At 44.8% G+C, this 20,708-nt stretch overlaps 2 protein-coding genes across 13 annotated transcripts in view; both read left to right on the top strand.

Moving 5' to 3' along the window:
- Positions 1–4,598: 4,598 nt before the first annotated feature.
- Positions 4,599–17,258, top strand: SOX17 (SRY-box transcription factor 17). The gene is made up of 4 exons (XM_014857748.3): positions 4,599–4,613; positions 13,544–13,602; positions 14,411–15,356; positions 15,983–17,258. The coding sequence occupies exons 3-4, from the start codon at positions 15,050–15,052 to the stop codon at positions 16,894–16,896; spliced, it is 1,221 nt and encodes a 406-aa protein (XP_014713234.1). The 5' UTR covers positions 4,599–4,613; positions 13,544–13,602; positions 14,411–15,049; the 3' UTR covers positions 16,897–17,258.
- A 2,392-nt stretch (positions 17,259–19,650) lies between these two features.
- Positions 19,651–20,708, top strand: part of RP1 (RP1 axonemal microtubule associated) — a 449,795-nt gene continuing 448,737 nt past the window's right edge. For 3 of the 12 annotated variants that reach the window (XM_070481267.1, XM_070481255.1, XM_070481262.1), the window contains exon 1: positions 19,659–20,265. In XM_070481267.1, coding sequence (XP_070337368.1) covers positions 20,245–20,265 — 21 coding nt within the window. In that variant the 5' untranslated portion in view covers positions 19,659–20,244. Of the gene's footprint in view, positions 20,266–20,708 lie in introns of all 12 variants that reach the window. The other 9 variants (XM_070481261.1, XM_070481257.1, XM_070481270.1 and 6 more) reach the window with 7 other exon arrangements.

Here is a 20,708-nt window from a genome sequence, read left to right as displayed (position 1 = left end):
ATAAATACTTCATCTTTTCTGGGAGGAAGACACTACTGAAGTCATAGAAGGGGATGTACCTCAACAAAGCTTTGGGTAATAATTTCCCTTTGAGAAAAGTCATTAAAGATGACCCAGGCTACATGTGTTACGGAAAAAGTGATAAGATGAAATTAAGAAGATCCTTTCCTCTGAAGTTTTATTACTTTACAAACAATCGGGGGCTAAGAATCTAAGGTAGTTTTTCTTGTTTGTTGTTTAGAAATAATAGTACTCAGGATGCCCTAAGACTTAGCATACGTTATATAGTTTTCATCTATAATCTCACAATCCTATTGAATATCATTAAAAGTTTACTACTTTTAATATATGAGAGCAGTGTTTCCCAGCCTTGGAAACACAACCACTAGGGTACTTGTAAAGTAGACTCCGGGGGCCTCTCCAGAGGCGTAGAGTCTGGGGAACTGTTTGGAGTATGCTTCCCTAGGAGTTTATGAGGATAGGCTAAATTTAGGATACCACGTTACCATATCAGTTATTGACGCTTCGTCCATGGACATAGAAAGTATCACTGCAGAAATATTGAATAAAAAGTGTGTTGTCCTAAGTTTCCAAGCCAGACCAGAGGGCTCACAGTACAGTGATCTAAGAGAACTGAGTCCTTCAAGCAGTGCAGGAGCAATACAGCGGCTAAGGGAAGATACCTGGAAGATGGTAGGATTGGCCTTTTTGCATGTGTGAAGCTATGTTAACATTGTGGAACAGTAGAAAAAGCATTAACTATGGAATCAAAGGATCCAGTCCTTCCTAGATTTGTGATTCTGAGTGAGTCATTTTCTCTCTCTGAACTTCATTTTCCTTTTATGAAAAACAAATTGGAAGCAGTATGAATATCTAACTGGTAGGGTTGTTTTGAAGATTAAATTGAAGCATGTATATAAAAATTCTTTGCAAAGTACTGTATAAGTATTATTATATTTTGCAAAACTACAAATCCCTTTTCCACATTCATGTCCTTTAAAAAGCAACACCAACTTTTTAAAAAATAAAGTAACATATCATTTTAAATGTATTACACAAGTCCATTATATCTGAAAATAAATCTACAAAAGGAACCATTTTTTTTTCCTTTGTGTATTACTCCATGTTGTAGCAATTTTGATAGTGTCACAATTTTAGATCTCTTGCTTACAGGAAGTTCTTGCTCTGAAAGACTAGAAGACATTTGCTGATGTCCAGCTGAGAGAAAACCTACAGAAATGTGAAAAAGTAAAATAAGATACTTTCAAGATCATTTGAATTCAAGAAAGCTACTTGTAAAGAAATTTAAAACTGAGGGAATATGGCTGGGCAATTTAAGTACCTTTGAGAGTAGAGTTAATTGTAATTTAGAATGAAAGGAATGCAGGTAAACAGTTCAAGTGTCTGCCTGGAAAATATAATTTACATCAATTAACAATTTAAAACCCTCTGTCTGAATAAAGGCCTTTGTATGGTAATAAGATATAAGAGATAACAAAAAAATCAATATTTTATTATAGGGAAATATTTTCCATATATGGAAACTTGCGACCAGCTCTTTGTTGATGGCGATGGGAACAAATGGAAGACGGGAACTTGAAGGGATCTGCGACAGCCAGAACTCCAAGTATACTTATAAAATTAGAAGTTAGAATGAGTTGGGGGATGGTGTGAGGAGAGTTGGCCAAAAAGCCTAATCCCATGAGAAAGACCACGGGCGCCTCAGAAGTCGTGGAGCGAGCCTACACCAGCCGCAGGAGCAGCATGCTTAGGCAGGAGTGTTGTCAGAGCTCTCGCTTTAGGTAAAGGAACACATCCCTTAGCTTTAGCTTCTGGTACCAGATCCCCAAATTAACTATCAGAGACTTCACTTCCGTTTCTTCATCAGTAAAACAGAAAAAAAATTATTTTTATATATATGATGTATAGGAGTAGCTATGATTAATAATATACATTTACATATTTGGCAGCAGAAGAAAGAATTCAAATCTGTGACTTAGAAGCAGGTCACTGGGAGGTTAAGTTAACCTAAAAGGTCCGATTCCCACTCTCCTCTTGGCCACAGTCTGCTTCCCACTCCTCAAACTCCTCCTGCACCCACACGAAATCCCAGCAGAGAAGCTGAAAGCATTCACGTCTCCACTCGCCCCACGGAGGCCCTAGGATTGGACTGGCAAATGACCCTTTACGTCAACCCATAGCTTATTATTGATGTCGTGCTTATTACCGACAGAAATTTTCATCTAATATCACTTTCATAATCAGTTTGATATCTCCTTTAAAAAAAATCATAAGGCTGAGACAGCTAATATTGCAAAATGACAAAGGGGCTGCCGTTTTAAGGCCCCAGTCTTCCTGAGAGAGGCTGAGGCCCGGGGTCTGTGGGGTAGGACGGTGAACGGTCGGTGCCAGCCTGCAGGGGTAGTAGAGAAACTGCACGTAAGCAACTGGAACTTTGGTAGCAATTTGAGTGTAATTTGATGTCTGATGAAACTTACAACAAAAAGTGTGTTTGTATTTTGCATGACTTTGTTTTTTATTTTTCTAGCAATTGTCTTTTTATTATACTTTAAAAGTATCAATGTGTGATAGATTAGAAATAAAGGAAAACCCTGAAGCTTCTCCACAGATAGTTTGAGAAGGCTTGCTTTAAGGAACATTTCATTTTGATCAGTATTTCAACTATCTGGTCATTTTCTCCCTAGAACAGTGACCTGGGCACAGAGAGAGGGTGGGAAGGGGCGCCTGTCCTCAGATCTCCCTGTTGTTTGCCATGGGCGTAGGGGTCTTTCTTAGTCAACCTGCAGGTGGCTGGGCCAAGATTCCTTCTTCCCAGCTCCTGGCTCCAGGTGATAGCTGCGGTCTCATCCCCTGAGCAAACACCTTCAAAGAGCTCGCTGCAGATACAGAGTGGGCAGGGAGATTGGCTTTCTCCAAACATGGGGAGATTGTGGAGGGGGAGTAGGTGAAAATCATATTCTTAATCAAGAACAAACACAATTAACTGGCAACTGGATTAAGATACCTAATCAGTCAAAATTATTTAGAGGCTCTTATAACCATCACCCTTCTTTTGAAAGTTCTTAGTTACTCTGTGAGATAATACTCTGTTAATGAAATACATGTCTGTAGGGAACACTCCTCCTCTTAAAGTGACATAATGAGGCTTCTGTAAAAGCTCTGAAGGGGAAGAGTGTTTTAAGGAAAAAGACAAGACGTGAAAATGCAGAGTAAAACTAACCGCCAGTCAAATGCATCCCTGGTTTCAGTCCAACTGAGGGCATAGGGAAATCCTTTAATGAGCTTAGCCTCAGGCCATCTTTTATTCATTCAACCAATCTTGTTGCGTTCCCATGATGCACCAATTGCCAACTGTTCTGGACACGGGATACAGCAATGCACATCACAGGTAATGTCTCAGGGAGCTAGCATTTTAATGGGAGAGGGATAGACAATAAACAAATCAATATAAAATATGATGCCTGCTAATATTAAGTACTTTAAGAAATTATAATGCAGGTGAGAGAAAAGAGTGTGACAAGTTTGTGGGGGAGGTGGCAGATATTGGCTATTTTAGGAGCAGGTGTCATTGAATGAGGGAGGTAGCCATGGGAAAATATTGGGGACCTTGGTTCTAGCCAGAGGCAAGAGAACATAGGCTTTGAGGAAGAAAGAGTTCGGCATGTTTTAGGCACAGCCAGAGGCCACTTGGTTAGAAAAGAGCGATGGAGGCAGACAGTAGTGAGCAAGAAGGCAGTAGAGAGATAAGAAAGAACTAGTTCATGTGGGACCACATAGACTATCATAATGGAGAGGATATTTACATATGATTGAACTGAAATTGGTGATTATATGTTATGCATAAGCATCAGAGATGTTCGCTATTAAAATGTACCCCAATCAAACGCTAGGCAAAGTGTTGGAAGTATTTACATTCCTTTTATAAATATGCTATTATAATGCATTTGTTAAACAGAAGAAAATAAGTATTGGCAAAATCACATTAGCATGGGCCCTTCAACTAGAGAAGACTTAACCTGCTCAAGAATTAAAGCTTTAATTTGAACAACCAGGCTAAAACTGAACTGGTCTATTAGATCTGTTTTGTAAGTCTTGCTAACTACTATGACCAAACCAGTTAATACGTATATGTGTGATTAATGTTTGTTAAATCATTCATGCTTATAGTCTTTGCTTAACCAGAGGCTGCCCCTTTTAGCTCCGGGATGTTTTATCATCACCTTTTCTGTAGAAATGACCCGGTAAGATGTTCCTCGTTCAGTGTTGGAAAGGGAGAGAAGATTTGCCAAGGAGAGAGGAGCCTGTTCTGTGCCTTGGGTGTCCGCGGAAGCTGAACTTGCACCTGCTCACGGCCAGGGCTACAGGGGCTGCCGGGAGTGCAGCTCCTCAGCTACGCTGAGAGGAGGCAGCCCAGCCGTGGAAGACGCAGTTTAGGGAGGGGCTGAGCCTGATTTGGAGGCTCAGTACTTGGTCTTCATTTTAATATAGTTCCACTGAACTTTCTCTCTCACGCTGAAGATGGCAATGACTCACGAGAATTCAACCATGCATAGAAGCAGTGTAAATTAGATTGGCCAACCTCTGCACTTTGGGTAAGCCATGAAATTTGACTTGTTATGTATTAGTTTTTTCACTGAAGATCATGGAGAGTAATATGGATGGGGTTGCGGCTTACAGAGGGGAGAGGCAACATATTTATGAAGTATTTCCTCAAAACTTCTACAAATCCTATTAACACTTCTGGAAAACATTATTTAAGGCTTATTCCTCTTTCTTATAGTTTTTAGTAAAAGAAACCCTACTACGTCAAGCCCATTTCTGGTTTTGCTTTAGCCATGGCTGAAAGCCCAAGGAAGATATTTTGGTTTTAAAAGTACAGTCTTGTAGTTTCAAGAGTACAGGTGACTCCATTGAAAACAAACAAAAATAATGCCTTGTCATTTCGTTTTTAATTTATTCCTGAGGAATTTGCCAGAAAGTAACGGTAGTGAAGAAGTAAACTTTGATATTATAAGTTATGTGCCCATTTTATAATTAAAACAATTTTAAAATAAATTTAAACAAGTAATTATTTGTTCCCCTTGCTTCAGAGCATGTAAGAAGTGGAGTGCTAGGAGGATCAAGTGCTAGCCTGCCTGAAAGCCAAGAAAAGGGGGCCAAGAGCAGGCGGGCAGAGTAGTTGAGAGACTGACTACAGTGAGCAAATAGGCAGATATATGGAGGGTATTGGGAGGCAGGCTTCTCACTATCAGAAAAGGGATTTCTAAATATGAAACGGTACAGGCTAGCAAGAACTCTGAATGTAGGATGGAATTGGAGGTGTCCTCAACTAACTCATGGTTTTAATAGTTTTTTGAGGTAGATATAGAAATAGTTATAGCTCTATGTGTGTGTATATGTAAATGCACACATGTATGCATATGTTTCCTAGCTCTGTGTGCTGAAGGTGTCTAGAAGCAATGACACTCTAATATCGATGAGAACCCAGATCTTGGTTTCTAAATGACACCCTCAACTAAGAGATGCTCTTGACTCCTTGGAGAAATGACTGAATCAGGGCTGAGGAAAGAAAAGTATAAGATGAGCCTGGAATGTCTTGTTACATCAAAAAGAAAGGAAATGGTCAAAGAATGATAGGGACATATCAAAAGGATACAGGAGGCACCTTGAAACATGCCCTGATGGCCAAATCTGAGACAACTTGAGCACCCAAACAAATAATATTAGTTAAGGATAAGTCATTGAATAAAGAAGGAATCCATGAGTCCATACTGATATAAATAAATAAACAACTAAATAAAAGAAGGAGAAACTTCCTTACAGTAGAAGGAAAAAATAGAGAAGGAATGATGGGAATAGAAAACCACCAACTGTCACCCCCCTAAGTGGATGCTAGGCAGGTAAGTGGAGGTTTCATGAGGAGTGGGACATTAGCATAACGGCAGAGCTTCCCCTTCAAAAAATACTCATCAATGGCACTAGGAAAAATGGTGACTTGAAGATAGAGAAATTGGACAGATACTAACCTGATCAAGTCATCAAGGTTGATTCACTGGTAATGATACGGGCTGACATCTAGCCTCCCTTGTCCTGCCCTGAGAAGAGCACATCACCATTCTGCAGTTTCCCTGCCAAGAATGCCTAAGCCCATATCAGACAGACATACAAGAGACAGGGAAAGACTGAGGCACTGTTCCAGATGGAATCTGAAGAGACATGATAACGAAATGCAATGTGTGATCCTGGATTGAATATTGGATCAGAAAGTAAAAAGAGACTTTGTTGGAGCAGTTTGCCAAATTTGAATCGGGCATGTGCCTTAGATGGTAGTGAGGTATGGTGGTAATGTTAACCTACTGATTTGATTGGCTATTTGTTGGTTATAGGGGAAGAGTGTCCTATGGAGAATTAGAATTTAGAGTGAGCAAGACATCGTGTCACAGCTTGCTCTCAAATGGTTCAGAAAAAGGCTAATGACATACATACATATATATATATATATATATATGCTTTAATATGTGAGTACATATTAAATATGTAAAGATTACATATATTGATGTATTACATATTTACGTAGTATCTATAATGTATAGGTATATGTTAACATATTATATGATCATTAACATATGTATTATATATTAATGTATTATGTATTTATATTGTTTTATACATTTATATATTTTTAGAAATGGAGAGTGAGAGCAAATGTGGGGAAATGTTTTTGTTTATTTAGATAGAGATGGAGCATAGGAGATAAAATGCTAACAAATCAGAGAGTCTCAGTGAAGGTGATACAGTTCTATATGCTATTCTTGCAACTTCTTTGTAACTCTGAAATTATTTCAAAATAAATGATTTTAAAAGAACACCTGCATATTTATATAGCCATATATGTACAGGTGCTTTCATATATTAGTGAAATATGTGATTATTTCCTGTGTAAGACATTTCCATGTTTCCAAACTCTCTCTAGGATAAATTTCTAGAACTTGGAAAGCAGGGGAGGGGTCATGGAGTCCTTTTCAGCCCTAGGATTCCATAAATGTCAGGTCAGTTTCCGGGAAAATGTTACATAATAAGAAAGTGTCAAAAAGAAAGAGTTGTCCATTTGACTCCAAATTCCAGTTTTAAATTAGCCACTGAAAGAATCTGTTAGCTTTACTGAAATAGTGATTTTCCAGTAAATCCATAGTCTTAGTTCATAAAAATAGAATCTACTTTGCCCTAGATCAAAGATGGGACCCTCTGTGCAGTAATTAGTTAAAAAAAGAAAAAAAGCTTTTACTCTAAAGATAGCAGCATTCTATTATAATCCAAAGCAGTACAATATTCTAATATTCTTTACAATCTGTACTTCCATTTTATCTCAACTTGCTACTTTTCTCTGTACAAAAAACCTTCTCTAAATGCATGTACACCCAGACATCCACACATGCACATACTTACATGCACACACAATAGCATAATTTTTAATTTGCAAAAGTCTCTGTGATTATTTGTTCACTTCTGTATCTGGGAAAGTTGGGAAGAGATCAGGTATTTTCCCCTTCCTTTTTTCAGGAAATTGAGGATGAGGCAGGTTAAATGACCCACAGTTTGCCGGATTGTAAGTTATTGAACAACCAAGACTAGAATTTAGAATCTTTTCGTTATACTACACTGCAAGATCTAGGCAAGGCTTGTACATTTTTGGGTTATTCTTCCTTTAAATACATGTGTATCAGGCACAGTTATCAAAATTGAACTTACTCTCTATGCCTTTAGGAGAAGAATCTCATCCTACCCAAGTAAATGCTGATTATAAGGTGTCTATTTGCATTTCAAAGATTTTCTGATGGAATATTGAATGTTTTTTAATGCCATGTATTTTTTCCTTGCAGAGTTTTAGAAGGTTGACATACACAAAACAAGGATTTTTTTTTCCACCAAAGTAAAAATATTCACATTCAAATATAATTAGAAAATGCATGATAGCTTATAGACTTCTCTAAAACCTTTTGCCAATGTAATAAGACAATTGTGATTAAAGCATGACAGCATTAGTTATTATCAGTTATAATAGATGTTACAACACTATGAACTTCCACTATTTTTTTTAAACACTTGCTTAGTTGTTGCAGTGTATTTACCTTCATTACTATGGTAGCTTTTTATTGTTTATTCTCCCAGCATGTCTTCATATGCTAACATGCATTAATCCACATTTCATTTTACTATTAAACCCCTGTGCAGTACTTGGTACATGCCATGTCCTGTTCTAAGCAGTTTATGAACAGTTAACTCATTTCATCCTCATAAAACTCTCTGAAGTCATTACTATAATTATCCTCTACTTCACAGAGGAGGTACAGAGAGGTTAAATAATATGTCCAAGGACACACAGGTGGTAGACTGTAGAACTAGGATTCAATCCCAAGCAGTTCAACTCCCAAATTTGTGCTCATAGCAAATGCACCATGCTGCACGGACTTTCAGATGTACAGGTGCTGGATAAGTACTCATTGATTAAATTAATAGGTTCTTCTCTTGTCTCTTAGACTGATTTGGAAGCACTAAGCAAATTACCCAATTGCTCTGTGCCTTAATTTTCCACTTCGTAAAACAGAATTAGTATGTGCCTTCCATTTCTCTCCCAAACAACAAGAATGGAGAGAATTCGCCTTGCCTAGCTGCTTTGTGTATGTTTTTATGCCTTAAAGACTTAGCAGTAGGTTTAGAGGAGATCAATAGAATAGACCTTAAACATGCGGGGAGATCACAACAATTCAGTATAATTAACCAAGTCTCTCTCAGCGTGAATGAGCGTGAAGGACAGGGGCAGAGCTTCAGAGACCTCAGCTTTATATTTAAATTTATCCTCATATAACTTAGAACTGTTTGCATTTTTTCAGCTGAATTAGAATTTGTTTGTAGGAAATAATACTCAAATGAGCTATCATCTAGGGCTTTAACTATGTGATCTAATAAAAATACCCAATTATAGATCTTCCAAATGAAAATGCTTTCTTGTTACAGCCTTGTATCTCTGATATTAAAAAAGTACCATGCCCTAGTTAGGGACAAGACTCCAAGTTTCTGCACCAAGACTCCTCAATCCATCTCTACTTATCCACTGTCTTCATTTAGTCCCTACAAATCCCATCAGATCCTTCATTGGTAACAGACATGGCACAGAAAGAAATTCAAAACAAGATCCTATCCTTTCTCAGTCTCAACTTCCTCTTCTGAAAAATGGGCATAACAAAGACTTCCTACCTTCAGGGCTATTGTGAGAATCAGATGAAACCGCTTTGTAAACTATACTCTGCAAATATGAAGAAATTAATACTAAAGGTTTTGGTTTTGAAAAATCCCCAAAAGATAGAAATTTGCTTATGCATTATATCCACATGCAAAATTTTCCAGGTACATTCTTGACCTGCACTTCCATGTCAAATGAGTTCAGAAAAGCAATAGGACTTGAGTTAAACCTCAGAACAGATGGGATTTCAGGTGCTTAATGACTGGAGACTGAACTGCTAGTGGAGGAGAGAGTGAGAGAGAATAGTGCAGGCCTGAAGTCAAATGACCACATGGTCTACACAGGTGTGTCTGAGATGAGAACCGAGTCTTTGTTGAGGTTCATAGAGATAATTCTTAGTGCCTTGCCTTGAAGGGAGATGACCCCAAGACTGGATTAGGAAGGATGACTGTTATTGTATCCATAAGCATTTATTAAATACCAACGGACTGTGTGCTCTGAGGATATAAAGATGAATTGAACCAAAGATCCTGGTTGTAATTATAAAGTATTGACAAAGTTGTTGGCAAGGTCCAAGAAATGGACAGAGAAGAAAATTCAGGTGACAGAGGTCAACTGAATACTGCAAGAAAATCAAACCCCTAATATTTTCTCTTCTGTTGAGAAGCTTTGGAAGCCAACTCAGGTACCATTTCAAAATCTGATCTGCTATGGCTAAAGTTGCACAGAAGAGAGGATAATGAGTGTTGTCAGGAGTGGCCTGTCTTATGACCTATTTAACTTTGATCACTTCCATGATCACACAACTCACACCTTGCCCAAACCAACTACCTGGCAAAATCCAGCCTTGCTGACTAGGGAATCTTGGCAAGCCAGAGTTTTCAGGTTAGAAAGGCAACCTATTACCTCTACTAGAAAAAATACCTCAAAGCGCTTGGCGTACTGATGTCAGCACCACCTTACATGCCAGGAACAAATTATTACAGTAGAACAGGCCTAGAACACCCAGCTGGAAGTTAATAAATCAAAGAGGAAGACTAATGGTACTGCATTGTACATTCCTCGGAGGCAGGGGCCGTGTCCGCTCTCCTTCGGGTGGGAGTGCAAGTGTTCTTTCTGCTCACGGTGGACACGCCGCTGATAAGACTGTCTGGTCAGTTAAGGATATGACTCTACGAGGAACGCCCCGGCCTCTTCTAGGGTGTGAGCAAGGTGGGAGGAGGAGGTCAGCAGAAGTCGGTGCATAGAAGCAATGCCGCTATTGAAATTCCCTTTAAAATTGCGAGGCAGAGATGAAGGAGACAGCAAGACAGGGTGTGTACGTAATTTGTCCTGGCAAAGGCGCTGGGTTCTCTCTCCCTCACCCCCGACGCCGCCTCCCCCGGAGTCTCAGGTTCCCCACGCCAGGAATAAAGGGAAGGAGCCCACGCTTCAAGCCGGGACCACAGCTGGGGCTGGGGGGATCTAAGAAACACCCCCGGGGACGAGTTTCTGAGCAGGGAAGTGGACCGGGAACAGCGCATTTCCTGCTTCGCCAGTGCAAACCCCAGGCGGGGCCAAGCGGGAACAGGGTTACGGTCGAGGAGTCTCCCGCTGCTAAGGCGGGGTTCGGGGGCGGCCTCAAGGGGTCGCGGACTAGGGAGGAATGCGGGCAGAGGGAGGGGGAGAGGGCGTGAAAGCATAACGCACGCCTCCCATCCTTGTGCGGAACGAGTCCCCAAAGCCCTTCTGGCCGTCGCCCTTTTTCGGCCCCGGCGGGAGAGGCCTGCGCAGCCGAGGGCCAGAGTCGGGCTCCAGGTGCCGGGTCCGAACAGCTCCTACCGTGCGGGGGCCTCCCGGGCCGAGGGCGGGGTGAGGGGGTGCGGCGGAGGGCCGCTATCTTCTCTGTCACCCCTTCCTCCCCATCTCTCCTCTCCCGCTTACAACCTTCGACCTAGCATCCCGGACCTACGGGGGACTGGCCCGGGGACAGGGAGGAGACGCGAAAGGTATCAAGAGGCGCGGCGACACCGCCCAGTCGGCGCCGGGGCGCACGGTGCGAATCGGTGGCGTCGGGCTGCGGCCCTACCTGGAGGTGCGGAGCCCCGGCCGCGCTCCGCCGCCGCACGCCGCCTCCCGCTCGGCTCCCGGGGGCCGTCCGGGCGCGCGATTTATAAATGCAAAGGCCTTATTGTTGTTCTTTGTCCCAGGGATACCATTGTCTATTTGCCGCCAGGCCGCCCGGCCTTTTCCCTGGGCTTGCGGCGCGCACTCCCCTCCCCGCCCCCACGGACTTGGTCTCCAGAGCAAACCCGGATCTGTCACTGTCTGGGTGCCCACGGCCTTCCTCATCGACTTGAGTGTCCTTCGTCCGGCTCCCGCTTCCCGAGCATCGAAAACACAAAAGCCTGCAGGAAATCGCCAGACTTTGCCTGGTCATTCAGGGGCCTGGGGAAAAGCGAGGCTCTGACTCCTCCAGGCCTAAATCACATTTCGTCACCTACCCGGGTTAATTTCTGCGCCCGCTGGCCGAAAACCCCGAGTGGTAACAGGCACAGCTTCTTGCTGCGCTAGTCGCCTCCTCGCCCAGCCTTTCGAGCCTCGGGTCTGGCCTGGGAACCGCGAATGCAATTTGTAGCCAGGAGCCCAGAAATCCTGGACTGTGCAATGCGAATGCACGCGGCCGGCTACACGAGCGGGTGTACAAGGCTCTTACTCGCGAAACTTGTTAGGGCCCCCACCGCCCCCCCGCGCGTAAATCTCTCGTGTTGAGAAAAGCAAGGCTTGCAGGAAGTCACTCCGGATGTTTGCTGCTTTTCATCTGGCATTTGTGGCTGGCTCTGATAACGTCCTGATCTCGACTTCCAACACGGCGTTTAGTAAAGAGACCGAAATAGAAGAGTCCACACACTTCTATTGTATGTGGTCCCCAACACCCTCCCCCCAAAATATATGACAAGTGAATGATCAGAAGAAATTACATGTAGGTAATGGTATATAAAAGGGACTAGTCTTGGAAAGCCACAATAATTCCTTCCTGGTAAATATAAGTTAACTGCTACTTTATAACTCCCAGGGAGGGTGTTATGAGAAGCAGGAGGAGGGCAAATCTGAACCTCCAACTCCATCCTATGGATGCTGTGTTCTCACTTTATTTCTCAGTAATCATAACCAGCAAAGATCAGTCGTTAGTCTCCAGGAACAAGTGCAAATAATAATGGGGAACCTCAAGCTTTTCTTCTCCATCCGTTTCTAGACCCTCTTGGCACCTCTTCCTGTAATGAGGTGGTCAAGGAGGAACATGAGGATGAGGAAAGTGTACAAGGCTAAATCCATGCGTATACGTTTTTTGGACTCACACCTGGATTGCATTTCCTATATTTTATTTTTTATGGAATTAGTCAAATAGATTAATCTAGATAGACAAAATGGATTCTAGAATGGGCATCGTTCTTGTTTAGTTTTCAATCTCTAGTCTAAGAAAACTCCTATTAGTTCATAAAAACGTTTCCCCTAATAGAAAATTCTGCTTTGAGATCTTTGAAAATATATTTATTACTATTCGGAAAAGTTAGAGAAGATCGCCAAGGAAACATAGTGGAGCAAGGTGCTTCTGGATTAATTTGTTCTCCACACGCCTATAGTTTCCTTACTTATATAACCATTTGGAATGCAATTATGCTTAATTTTAAAGCCCATTTTTTTTTCAGAAAAAAATAAAGCTTAAAGGAAAAGTACATAGTTAAATTTGTTTAAGATCAACTGCTTCAAAACCAATTAAAAATAACACCTCTCTCTGATTTCCGATAGCAGATTAAGTTTTTTTTTCTTGTCTGCACTGCAGAGACCCAGGAACTAGAACTACTTTCTTAGTTTGTCCCAGTGTGTAAAGACTGGCCGCTAAAGGTGAGGGAGGGCAGCCAGTGTGCCACAGTCCCACAGAATTAAAGTTGGCTGAAAACTAGTGCGTGAGAGTTCTTTGGAGAAATAGCAATGCCAGAGAAACTGAAGGCCAGGGCTTTCCAAAGGCTCTGTGTTTCTTTGTCTTCATGGATGCCACGAATATGCAGACTTGATAGATTACTTTGTCGCTGCAATGTCACCCAAAACCCTGCAGCATTTACCTCCCAGATCCCGGGTGTAAGCCTGGTTTTTCATCACCCCTTCACTGTAAACAACGAAAATTGGTTCTGGAGATTGATGTAGCGATTTCTTTGCAAAGTTATCTAATTATGTAGAAATTGTGTTAGTTACCCTAGAAAACAACACAAATACACAAACACAATAGTTTGGTTTTGGCAGCTCCAAGCCCGAAAGCAGACAACTGGAGATGAATTCCACTCCCCAACGCTGTGATCTCGGTGAGTTCCTTAACCTCTCTGTGCCTGTTTCCTCTCCTGTAAGATAGAATAGTGTCCACCTCACAGGGCTACAAGAATAAACTAGTTTGCTAAGGTTTGGAGAGCTCTAAGAACAGTGTGTGGCGTGCTGTGCCATAAATAAGTGCAATATAAGGGCTTATTTAAAAATCCCACTGAAAAGGTTTCCCAGATTTAAATACAAGTTTAACAGTCACTCAGATTTTCATTCCAAACTAGAGAAATGTATAGGAATCCCCTATCTGTGAGGGTAATTATCCGCCCAGGAGATAGCGGGGCCTCGGCCCCTCTCGCTCCCCACCCCGTCGGAGAGGCGGCGTGGCCGGTGGAGGGGCGCGGGGCAGGGCTGGGTCGCCTTGAGCAGCCCGGAGGCGGGATACGCCGGTGAAGACCAGAGCCAGACCCACTTTAAACTGACCCTAAGACCTACAGTTATTTTGCTGCTCAAAAGGATTGCTCTCTTTCCTCCAACAGACGGGCATTTAGATAAATATTGCTGCTGTTTTTGCTACCTTTTAAAAGTAAAAACTGTTTTGCGTCTTTTAATGAATACATAGGAGAAAATTTTGTAATGTTTATTATTGACTTCATGTACGAAGTTTCAAGGGTTAGTTCATCCTTATGAATAAAGGCTTTAAATTCTTCAGGATGACAAGATATTGGTTACAGAAAATCATTTCGTATTTAATCATTTTAGAAATTAGAATTTACCCCCGTCACAGCAGTTTGAATATAATACAAGTAAGTTGAGTCCTCGGGGAAATAATTATTTTTTATTGATTATCAACAGCGTCTACTGCATTCGATGAAATGCATTTGAAGAAGACCCCCGTGGGGTTCCTTGGAAGAAAGCTAGGCCACCCACCACTGAAACAGCCTTAGCTTCTGTAATAAAGAGTGGAAGCTTAGTGTGTTGATCGAACCATCGTGGACAAATACTTCTATCCTTCGGTACAAGCAGCACGCCAGGTTTTTCAGGGGTCCCCCTTCTCCAGTCGGAGAGGACGTGGCGCCAGAGCCTGGCTCCAGCCAGTTTTCCCGGGGGCAAGTGTAGTTCTGGGCTTGGGGCCGGGGGAGGGGAAAAGGGCAGGCGTGGGGTTGCAGCCGGGACTTGGGACTCCGGCGGGTGGCTGGGCGTGGACCTCAGGACGCCCTCCCGGCCCGCCCCCGCCGCTCCATTGGCCACGTCGGTGCAGAAAAGGCCCAGCGGCCAGGGGGTGCCCGCAGTGTCACAGAGCCGGTGGGGCGCGCGCAGTGTGCCGGGGACTGGGGACTGGCCGGGGACACCAGCGGCGGGTTCGGGCCCGAGAGACTCGAGCAGCCCCCGGCCTCGGCCGCCCTCGCTCCCCGCCCCCTCCCCCACCCCCGTGTCGGGGGAGGCGGCGTGTCCGGCGGAGGGTTGTGGGGCGCGGGGCAGGGCTGGAGCGCCATGAGCAGCCCGGATGCGGGATACGCCAGTGACGACCAGAGCCAGACCCGGAGCGCGCTGCCCGCGGTGATGGCCGGGCTGGGCCCTTGCCCCTGGGCCGAGTCGCTGAGCCCCCTCGGGGACATGAAGGTGAAGGGCGAGGCGGCGGCGAGCAGCGGGGCGCCCGCCGGGGCCGCGGGTCGAGCCAAGGGCGAGTCTCGCATCCGGCGGCCGATGAATGCCTTCATGGTGTGGGCTAAGGACGAGCGCAAGCGCCTGGCGCAGCAGAACCCAGACCTGCACAACGCTGAGTTGAGCAAGATGCTGGGTGAGTCCGAGCTCGCGACCCAGGGTAGTGCGAATCGCGTTGCCGCTTCTTTAAGCGCAAAAGGGTGGGGGCCTCGCGTCCGAGGCCAGGGGTGTGCTGCCGCGACGTCTTTCCCTGGGGCCCTAGGTTCCTCTTCTGCCCTCCGCTCTCCTTACTCTGCAAAGGGGCTTTCGGCCTCAGTCATCGGTGCCCGGATTACTTTGGTGACCGGGGACACGGGCACAAGGGTTCTGGGGAGGCGGCTTCCTAGCGCGGCTGAGGGGCGGCGAGGGGCATCCCTGGCGCCGAGCTGGGTTGGTGGTGCCAGCTCCCTGACTCCTTTCCCGGATAGAGAGCGTTTTCATTTATTCAAACGACCCGGAGTGGGTGAGCGGGAAAGCCGCTTCCAGGTGGCTAAGAGAAGGTAGGGATGCCCTTAGAGGACCCTAGATCTCTTGTGTTGCCCCAGTGTTCGGACTCCCCCTAGGCCTCCGGAGTCCCATACTTTCACTCTTTAACTTGACCCCTTCCCCCATCTAGTTGCACAATTGAAGGTCGGAGGGGAGAGGTGTGGTCAGGTGTGGCCTGGGAGCTAGAGCTCAGATAGTAAGCCCCGCGCCCTTCTCCCCCTTCCCACGCCCACGCAGGCAAGTCGTGGAAAGCGCTGACCCTGGCGGAGAAGCGGCCCTTCGTGGAGGAGGCCGAGCGGCTGCGCGTGCAGCACATGCAGGACCATCCCAACTACAAATACCGGCCGCGGCGGCGCAAGCAGGTGAAGCGGCTGAAGCGGGTGGAGGGCGGATTCCTGCACGGCCTCGCCGAGCCGCAGGCGGCTGCGCTGGGCCCCGAGGGCGGCCGCGTGGCCATGGACGGCCTGGGCCTGCCCTTCCCGGAGCAGGGCTTCCCCGCGGGCCCGCCGTTGCTGCCCCCGCACATGGGCGGCCACTACCGTGACTGCCAGGGCCTGGGCGCACCCCCGCTCGACGGCTACCCTCTGCCCACGCCCGACACCTCCCCTCTGGACGGCGTGGAGCCGGATCCGGCCTTCTTCGCCGCGCCGCTGCCCGGGGACTGTCCAGCGGCCGGCCCCTACAGCTATGCGCAGGCCTCGGACTACGGGGTGCCCCCGGAGCCACCCGCCGGCCCCATGCACCCCCGGCTCGGCCCCGAGACGGCGGGCTCTGCAATGCCGGGCCTCCTGGCGCCCCCCAGCGCTCTGCACATGTACTATGGCGCGATGGGCTCGCCGGCGGCGGGGGGCGGGCGCAGCTTCCAGATGCAGCCGCAGCAGCACCCGCCGGGCCCGGGGCAGCCGTCGCCCCCTCCTGAGGCGCTGCCCTGCCGGGATGGCGCGGACCCGAGCCAGCCCGCTGAGCTCCTCGGGGAGGTGGACCGCACGGAATTTGAACAGTATCTGCACTTCGTGTGCAAGCCCGAGATGGGTCTCCCCTACCAAGGACATGACTCTAGTGTGAATCTCCCCGACAGCCACGGGGCCATTTCCTCGGTGGTGTCGGATGCCAGCTCTGCGGTATATTACTGCAACTATCCTGACGTTTGACAAGTCCCCGATAGACCAAGCCTGCAGGCCAGAAGCACAGTGTTACACACTTCCTGGAGGAGCTAAGGAAATCCTCAGCCTCATGTTGTTTTGTTTTTAAATTGCCTTGGCATATAATTTATGGTAATTTATTTTGTCTGCCACTTGAACAGTTGGGGGGAGAAAAATGTGAGGTTGTGTTTTAAGATTTGTTCAGATACTTGTTTTCCACTGTTGCATGTTAAACTCCGTTTCCAACTTCAAGTTTACCAGTTTTGAATGTGTCCCAGAACAACTTGCTCCATTTCCTGAAAGTTTATTAATCAAAGAAATCTTGTCCTGGGTGTGTTTTTTCACTCTAAAAAAATAAAATCTGGAATCTTTTTCAGTCTGTTAGTGCCTCTGTCACGCAACCAGTTTTTGAGATCAATGTTAAGTATTAATAGAATTAGGAATATTTTAATGGCGACGTTTAATATAGTTACTGTAAATTTCTCATTCTCTTGTAATAGCAGGCCTAAATGACTTTGAGGAGAAGCCCTAAAAATGAACATTAAGATATCCAAGTTTGATGTAATTTTTTTTTTCTGGGAAAAAAACCCCTCATGAAATGAGCCTATGTTATACATTTCAAGTGATATTAGTCTGTGAAAAGTAATAGTTAATTTTGACAGTCTAAATATTTTCAGTTTTAGTATATGACTTTCACCAGAGGGGAACATGTAAGTAGTTTTGGCTTTCCAGTTGTGAATCTTGAGACCTGCCTGAAGAGGCTTTTGGATTTTTTTTTTTTTGTCTGTATTTCACAAAGACTCTTTACACTCTCTCTCAACACTGAACTTCCCAATTCTCACATATCTACACCTTGGGCAGTTGTGTTGCTGGGTTAAAAATAATTTGAAGAAGTCACATAAATAAAATGTGCATTGTGACCTTAACTTTTAATCCATAATTTCAATAGGATGTTTTGCCATAAGTTGCATACATGACCCATTGCATTTCCTGACACCTGCACATCTTAAACTCTGGAGGGATTCAGGGATGATTTTTATGTGGTGTGCTTGCTTTATAAATGCAAAGAAAAAAAATAGACATAAGTTGGTACAGATGACCTGTAATGGGCATTTCTTGGGCCACGTGTTTTCGTCAATGCTATTTTGTCCCGAGTTTGAGCCTGATCAAGCCTACGAGCTTAGGTGCCATTGTCCCCATTTTGCAAGTGAGGAACGGAGGTACCGAGCCCTCCTGGCACATAGTATATATATGGTGAAAGCTTGGTGTGCACAAGTTCTTACAACATATTTGTTCACTGTTCTCTTTTGTGCCAGGATGTATCCATGGGCACTGGGAGAGCTTGCATCCCAGAGGTGAGGAACTACATAATTCTCCATAGCTGATAAATGCTGTTGAGAAAAGGGAGGGGAAGCTTAAAGCATTTCTCTTGAGGAGGGATGTCTGAACTGGAATGGTTTTTTGGATTCTCTTGAGAAATGGCAGGGTGTATGTTTTTTAGATGTATGTTTCCTGGATGCTAGGAATGTTCAGGATAGAGAGTTTCAGTGAGGAAAGGTAAGTACTTTGTTAAACATAACAGGTTACCTTAAAAACTTGAAATTATGAAGTTCATACCATCAAATCCAATTTATTTGCATCTACTGCTTTACCCTTTTCCACATTCTTTCATTCTCTGACCCCAGACAGTTTCTGCTTCCAGCCTGAGTTCCTTCCCCAGGATGTGCCAAGCCTTCCTAGTAGATAAAATGAGCAGAGGGGCCTCGCTGGCTCAGGTTCAAGGCTGTGCGGCCAGTTCAGATCAACAGGCATTTTAGTGCCTACTTGGTTGACCCAAGGAGACTCAGTTGTACACTCAGCTGCTGCCTCTTAACAAAATTAAGGAGATAAATAGGGCAAAGAGGAAAGGAGAGAAGAAAATGGCATACTTATGGGGAAGAATTGAAAGTCCTGTTGAGTTACATTCTTAACCACTCACCTGGTACAGGCGGGAAAATAATAAGAGCTAAGATTTAGGCATTTCTAATGCCTTTAACTCCACTGGAGGGTAATTAGTCCTCACAGTAATTCTTGGGGATGGAGGCATCTAGTCCATTCCTTCTCTTTCCTTCAGCAGATTCAGATGAAGTGACCTCAGGTACCAGCTAGTGATGGCTTTTTTGTTTTATTTGGAAACAGATAAAAGATACATTGCTTTCCCCCCATCCTGCTTCTGAGGTACTTCAGAAGTGCCTCAGGAGGTGAAAATCCAGGGCATCGCTCACTGAGTTCAAAGCCCTTTTAGATGTCTCTTGCTTGTTTGAGTTTACTTTAGATGAGTCTAAGGAAAGCTAGGAATCCCCTCCCGGGAACATGCACATATGCACAAGCATAATAATTTTGGTATAATTTTAGGCAATTTGTGACCTCTTATAACCCATCCAAAGGTTGTAGGAATCTGAAGCCCTCCGATTTAGAAGTCTTGCTGGTGAAGAAGTTCTGTTTGGGGGCTGGCCCCGTGGCCGAGTGGTTAAGTTCGCGCGCTCCGCTGCAGGCAGCCCAGTGTTTCGTCAGTTCGAATCCTGGGCGCTGACATGGCACTGCTCGTCAGACCACGCTGAGGCAGCGTCCCACATGCCACAACTAGAGGAACCCACAACGAAGAATACACAACTATGTACCGGGGGGCTTTGGGGAGAAAAAGGAAAAAATAAAATCTTTAAAAAAAAAAAAAAGAAAATTAAAAAAAAAAAAAAAAGAAGTTCTGTTGGGAAGCATGGCACCCAAGCATCAAAGCAGAGAGGCACTTTCCCCTATATTTGAAAACAGAGGGACATCTCAAGAACTCTCATGTTACTGATTTTGCCTTCTTATGACATGTGAATCAAGGAACACGGGAAGTAGTACGTCCCTCTGTCAAGGTGTAAAGGAACCCCATGATGCCCTGCTGAGATGAATGCATGATCTTTTCCTTTGTGCAGTTGTGGTGGTGGTGGTAGATGGTCTCCCAGGTTGGCCCTGTGAACCACACCTTGGGTGAGTACATCCTTGTATAAACTCCTCCCACATTTGACCTGGGTTGGACTTGCTACTCTAAGCCAATAGAATGAAGTAGAAGTGATGCTGTGCCAGCTCCAGGACCAACCCTTCAGAAGGCTTGGCAGATTCTGTTTCTTGTACTCCTGGGAACCCTGAGCTACTGTGTAGAAAGTCCAGTTACCAAGGTGGTGACACTGTGTGGAGAGACCATGTGAGGAGGAGAGGCCCTGTGACTCCTGGCAGAGGGAGAGGCTCAACCTTCCCTCCTGCTGATTCCTGCCTGCCCTCTTGCCACCATCTGCCTGGAACTGAAGAGAGGCCAGAAGAAGAAACGCCCAGATGAGCTCAGGCAATCCACAGGTGAGAGAGATTTTTAAAAAAAGGATGGTTGTTAAAAGCCACTAAGTTTTGGGAAGCTTTGTTACAGAGCAACAGATTATGGAAACAAGCGTTATCCTTAAATAACTCTACTTTTAAGCGTAGAAATGTGGGCTGTGGTGAAAAAAATCAGGAAAAGAGCTTTGGGGCCTGTCAGAGATACAAATACAGTTTTCAAGTGAAGGCCAGAATGTAAAACTTGGACTCAGGTTGGATGACTCTGCGATATCACCAGATGCATAGACCCTTGTTTTCTCAAGCAGACTCTGATGAAGTGACCACAGGTACCAGCTAGTGATTGTTTTTCTAAAAATATTAAATTTGTCTCAAAATTTTACAGTCTTATTTTGGAAACAAATATATAAGGGATACATTGCTCCCACCTGTACCCAACAAGTCTACTTCTGAGGTACTTTAGAAGTGTG

This window comes from Equus asinus, chromosome 12 (genome assembly GCF_041296235.1).
Source record: "Equus asinus isolate D_3611 breed Donkey chromosome 12, EquAss-T2T_v2, whole genome shotgun sequence".
NCBI lineage: Eukaryota > Metazoa > Chordata > Mammalia > Perissodactyla > Equidae > Equus > Equus asinus.
Note: the sequence above shows the minus strand (reverse complement) of the source record. Positions and strands in the feature narration are given on the sequence as shown.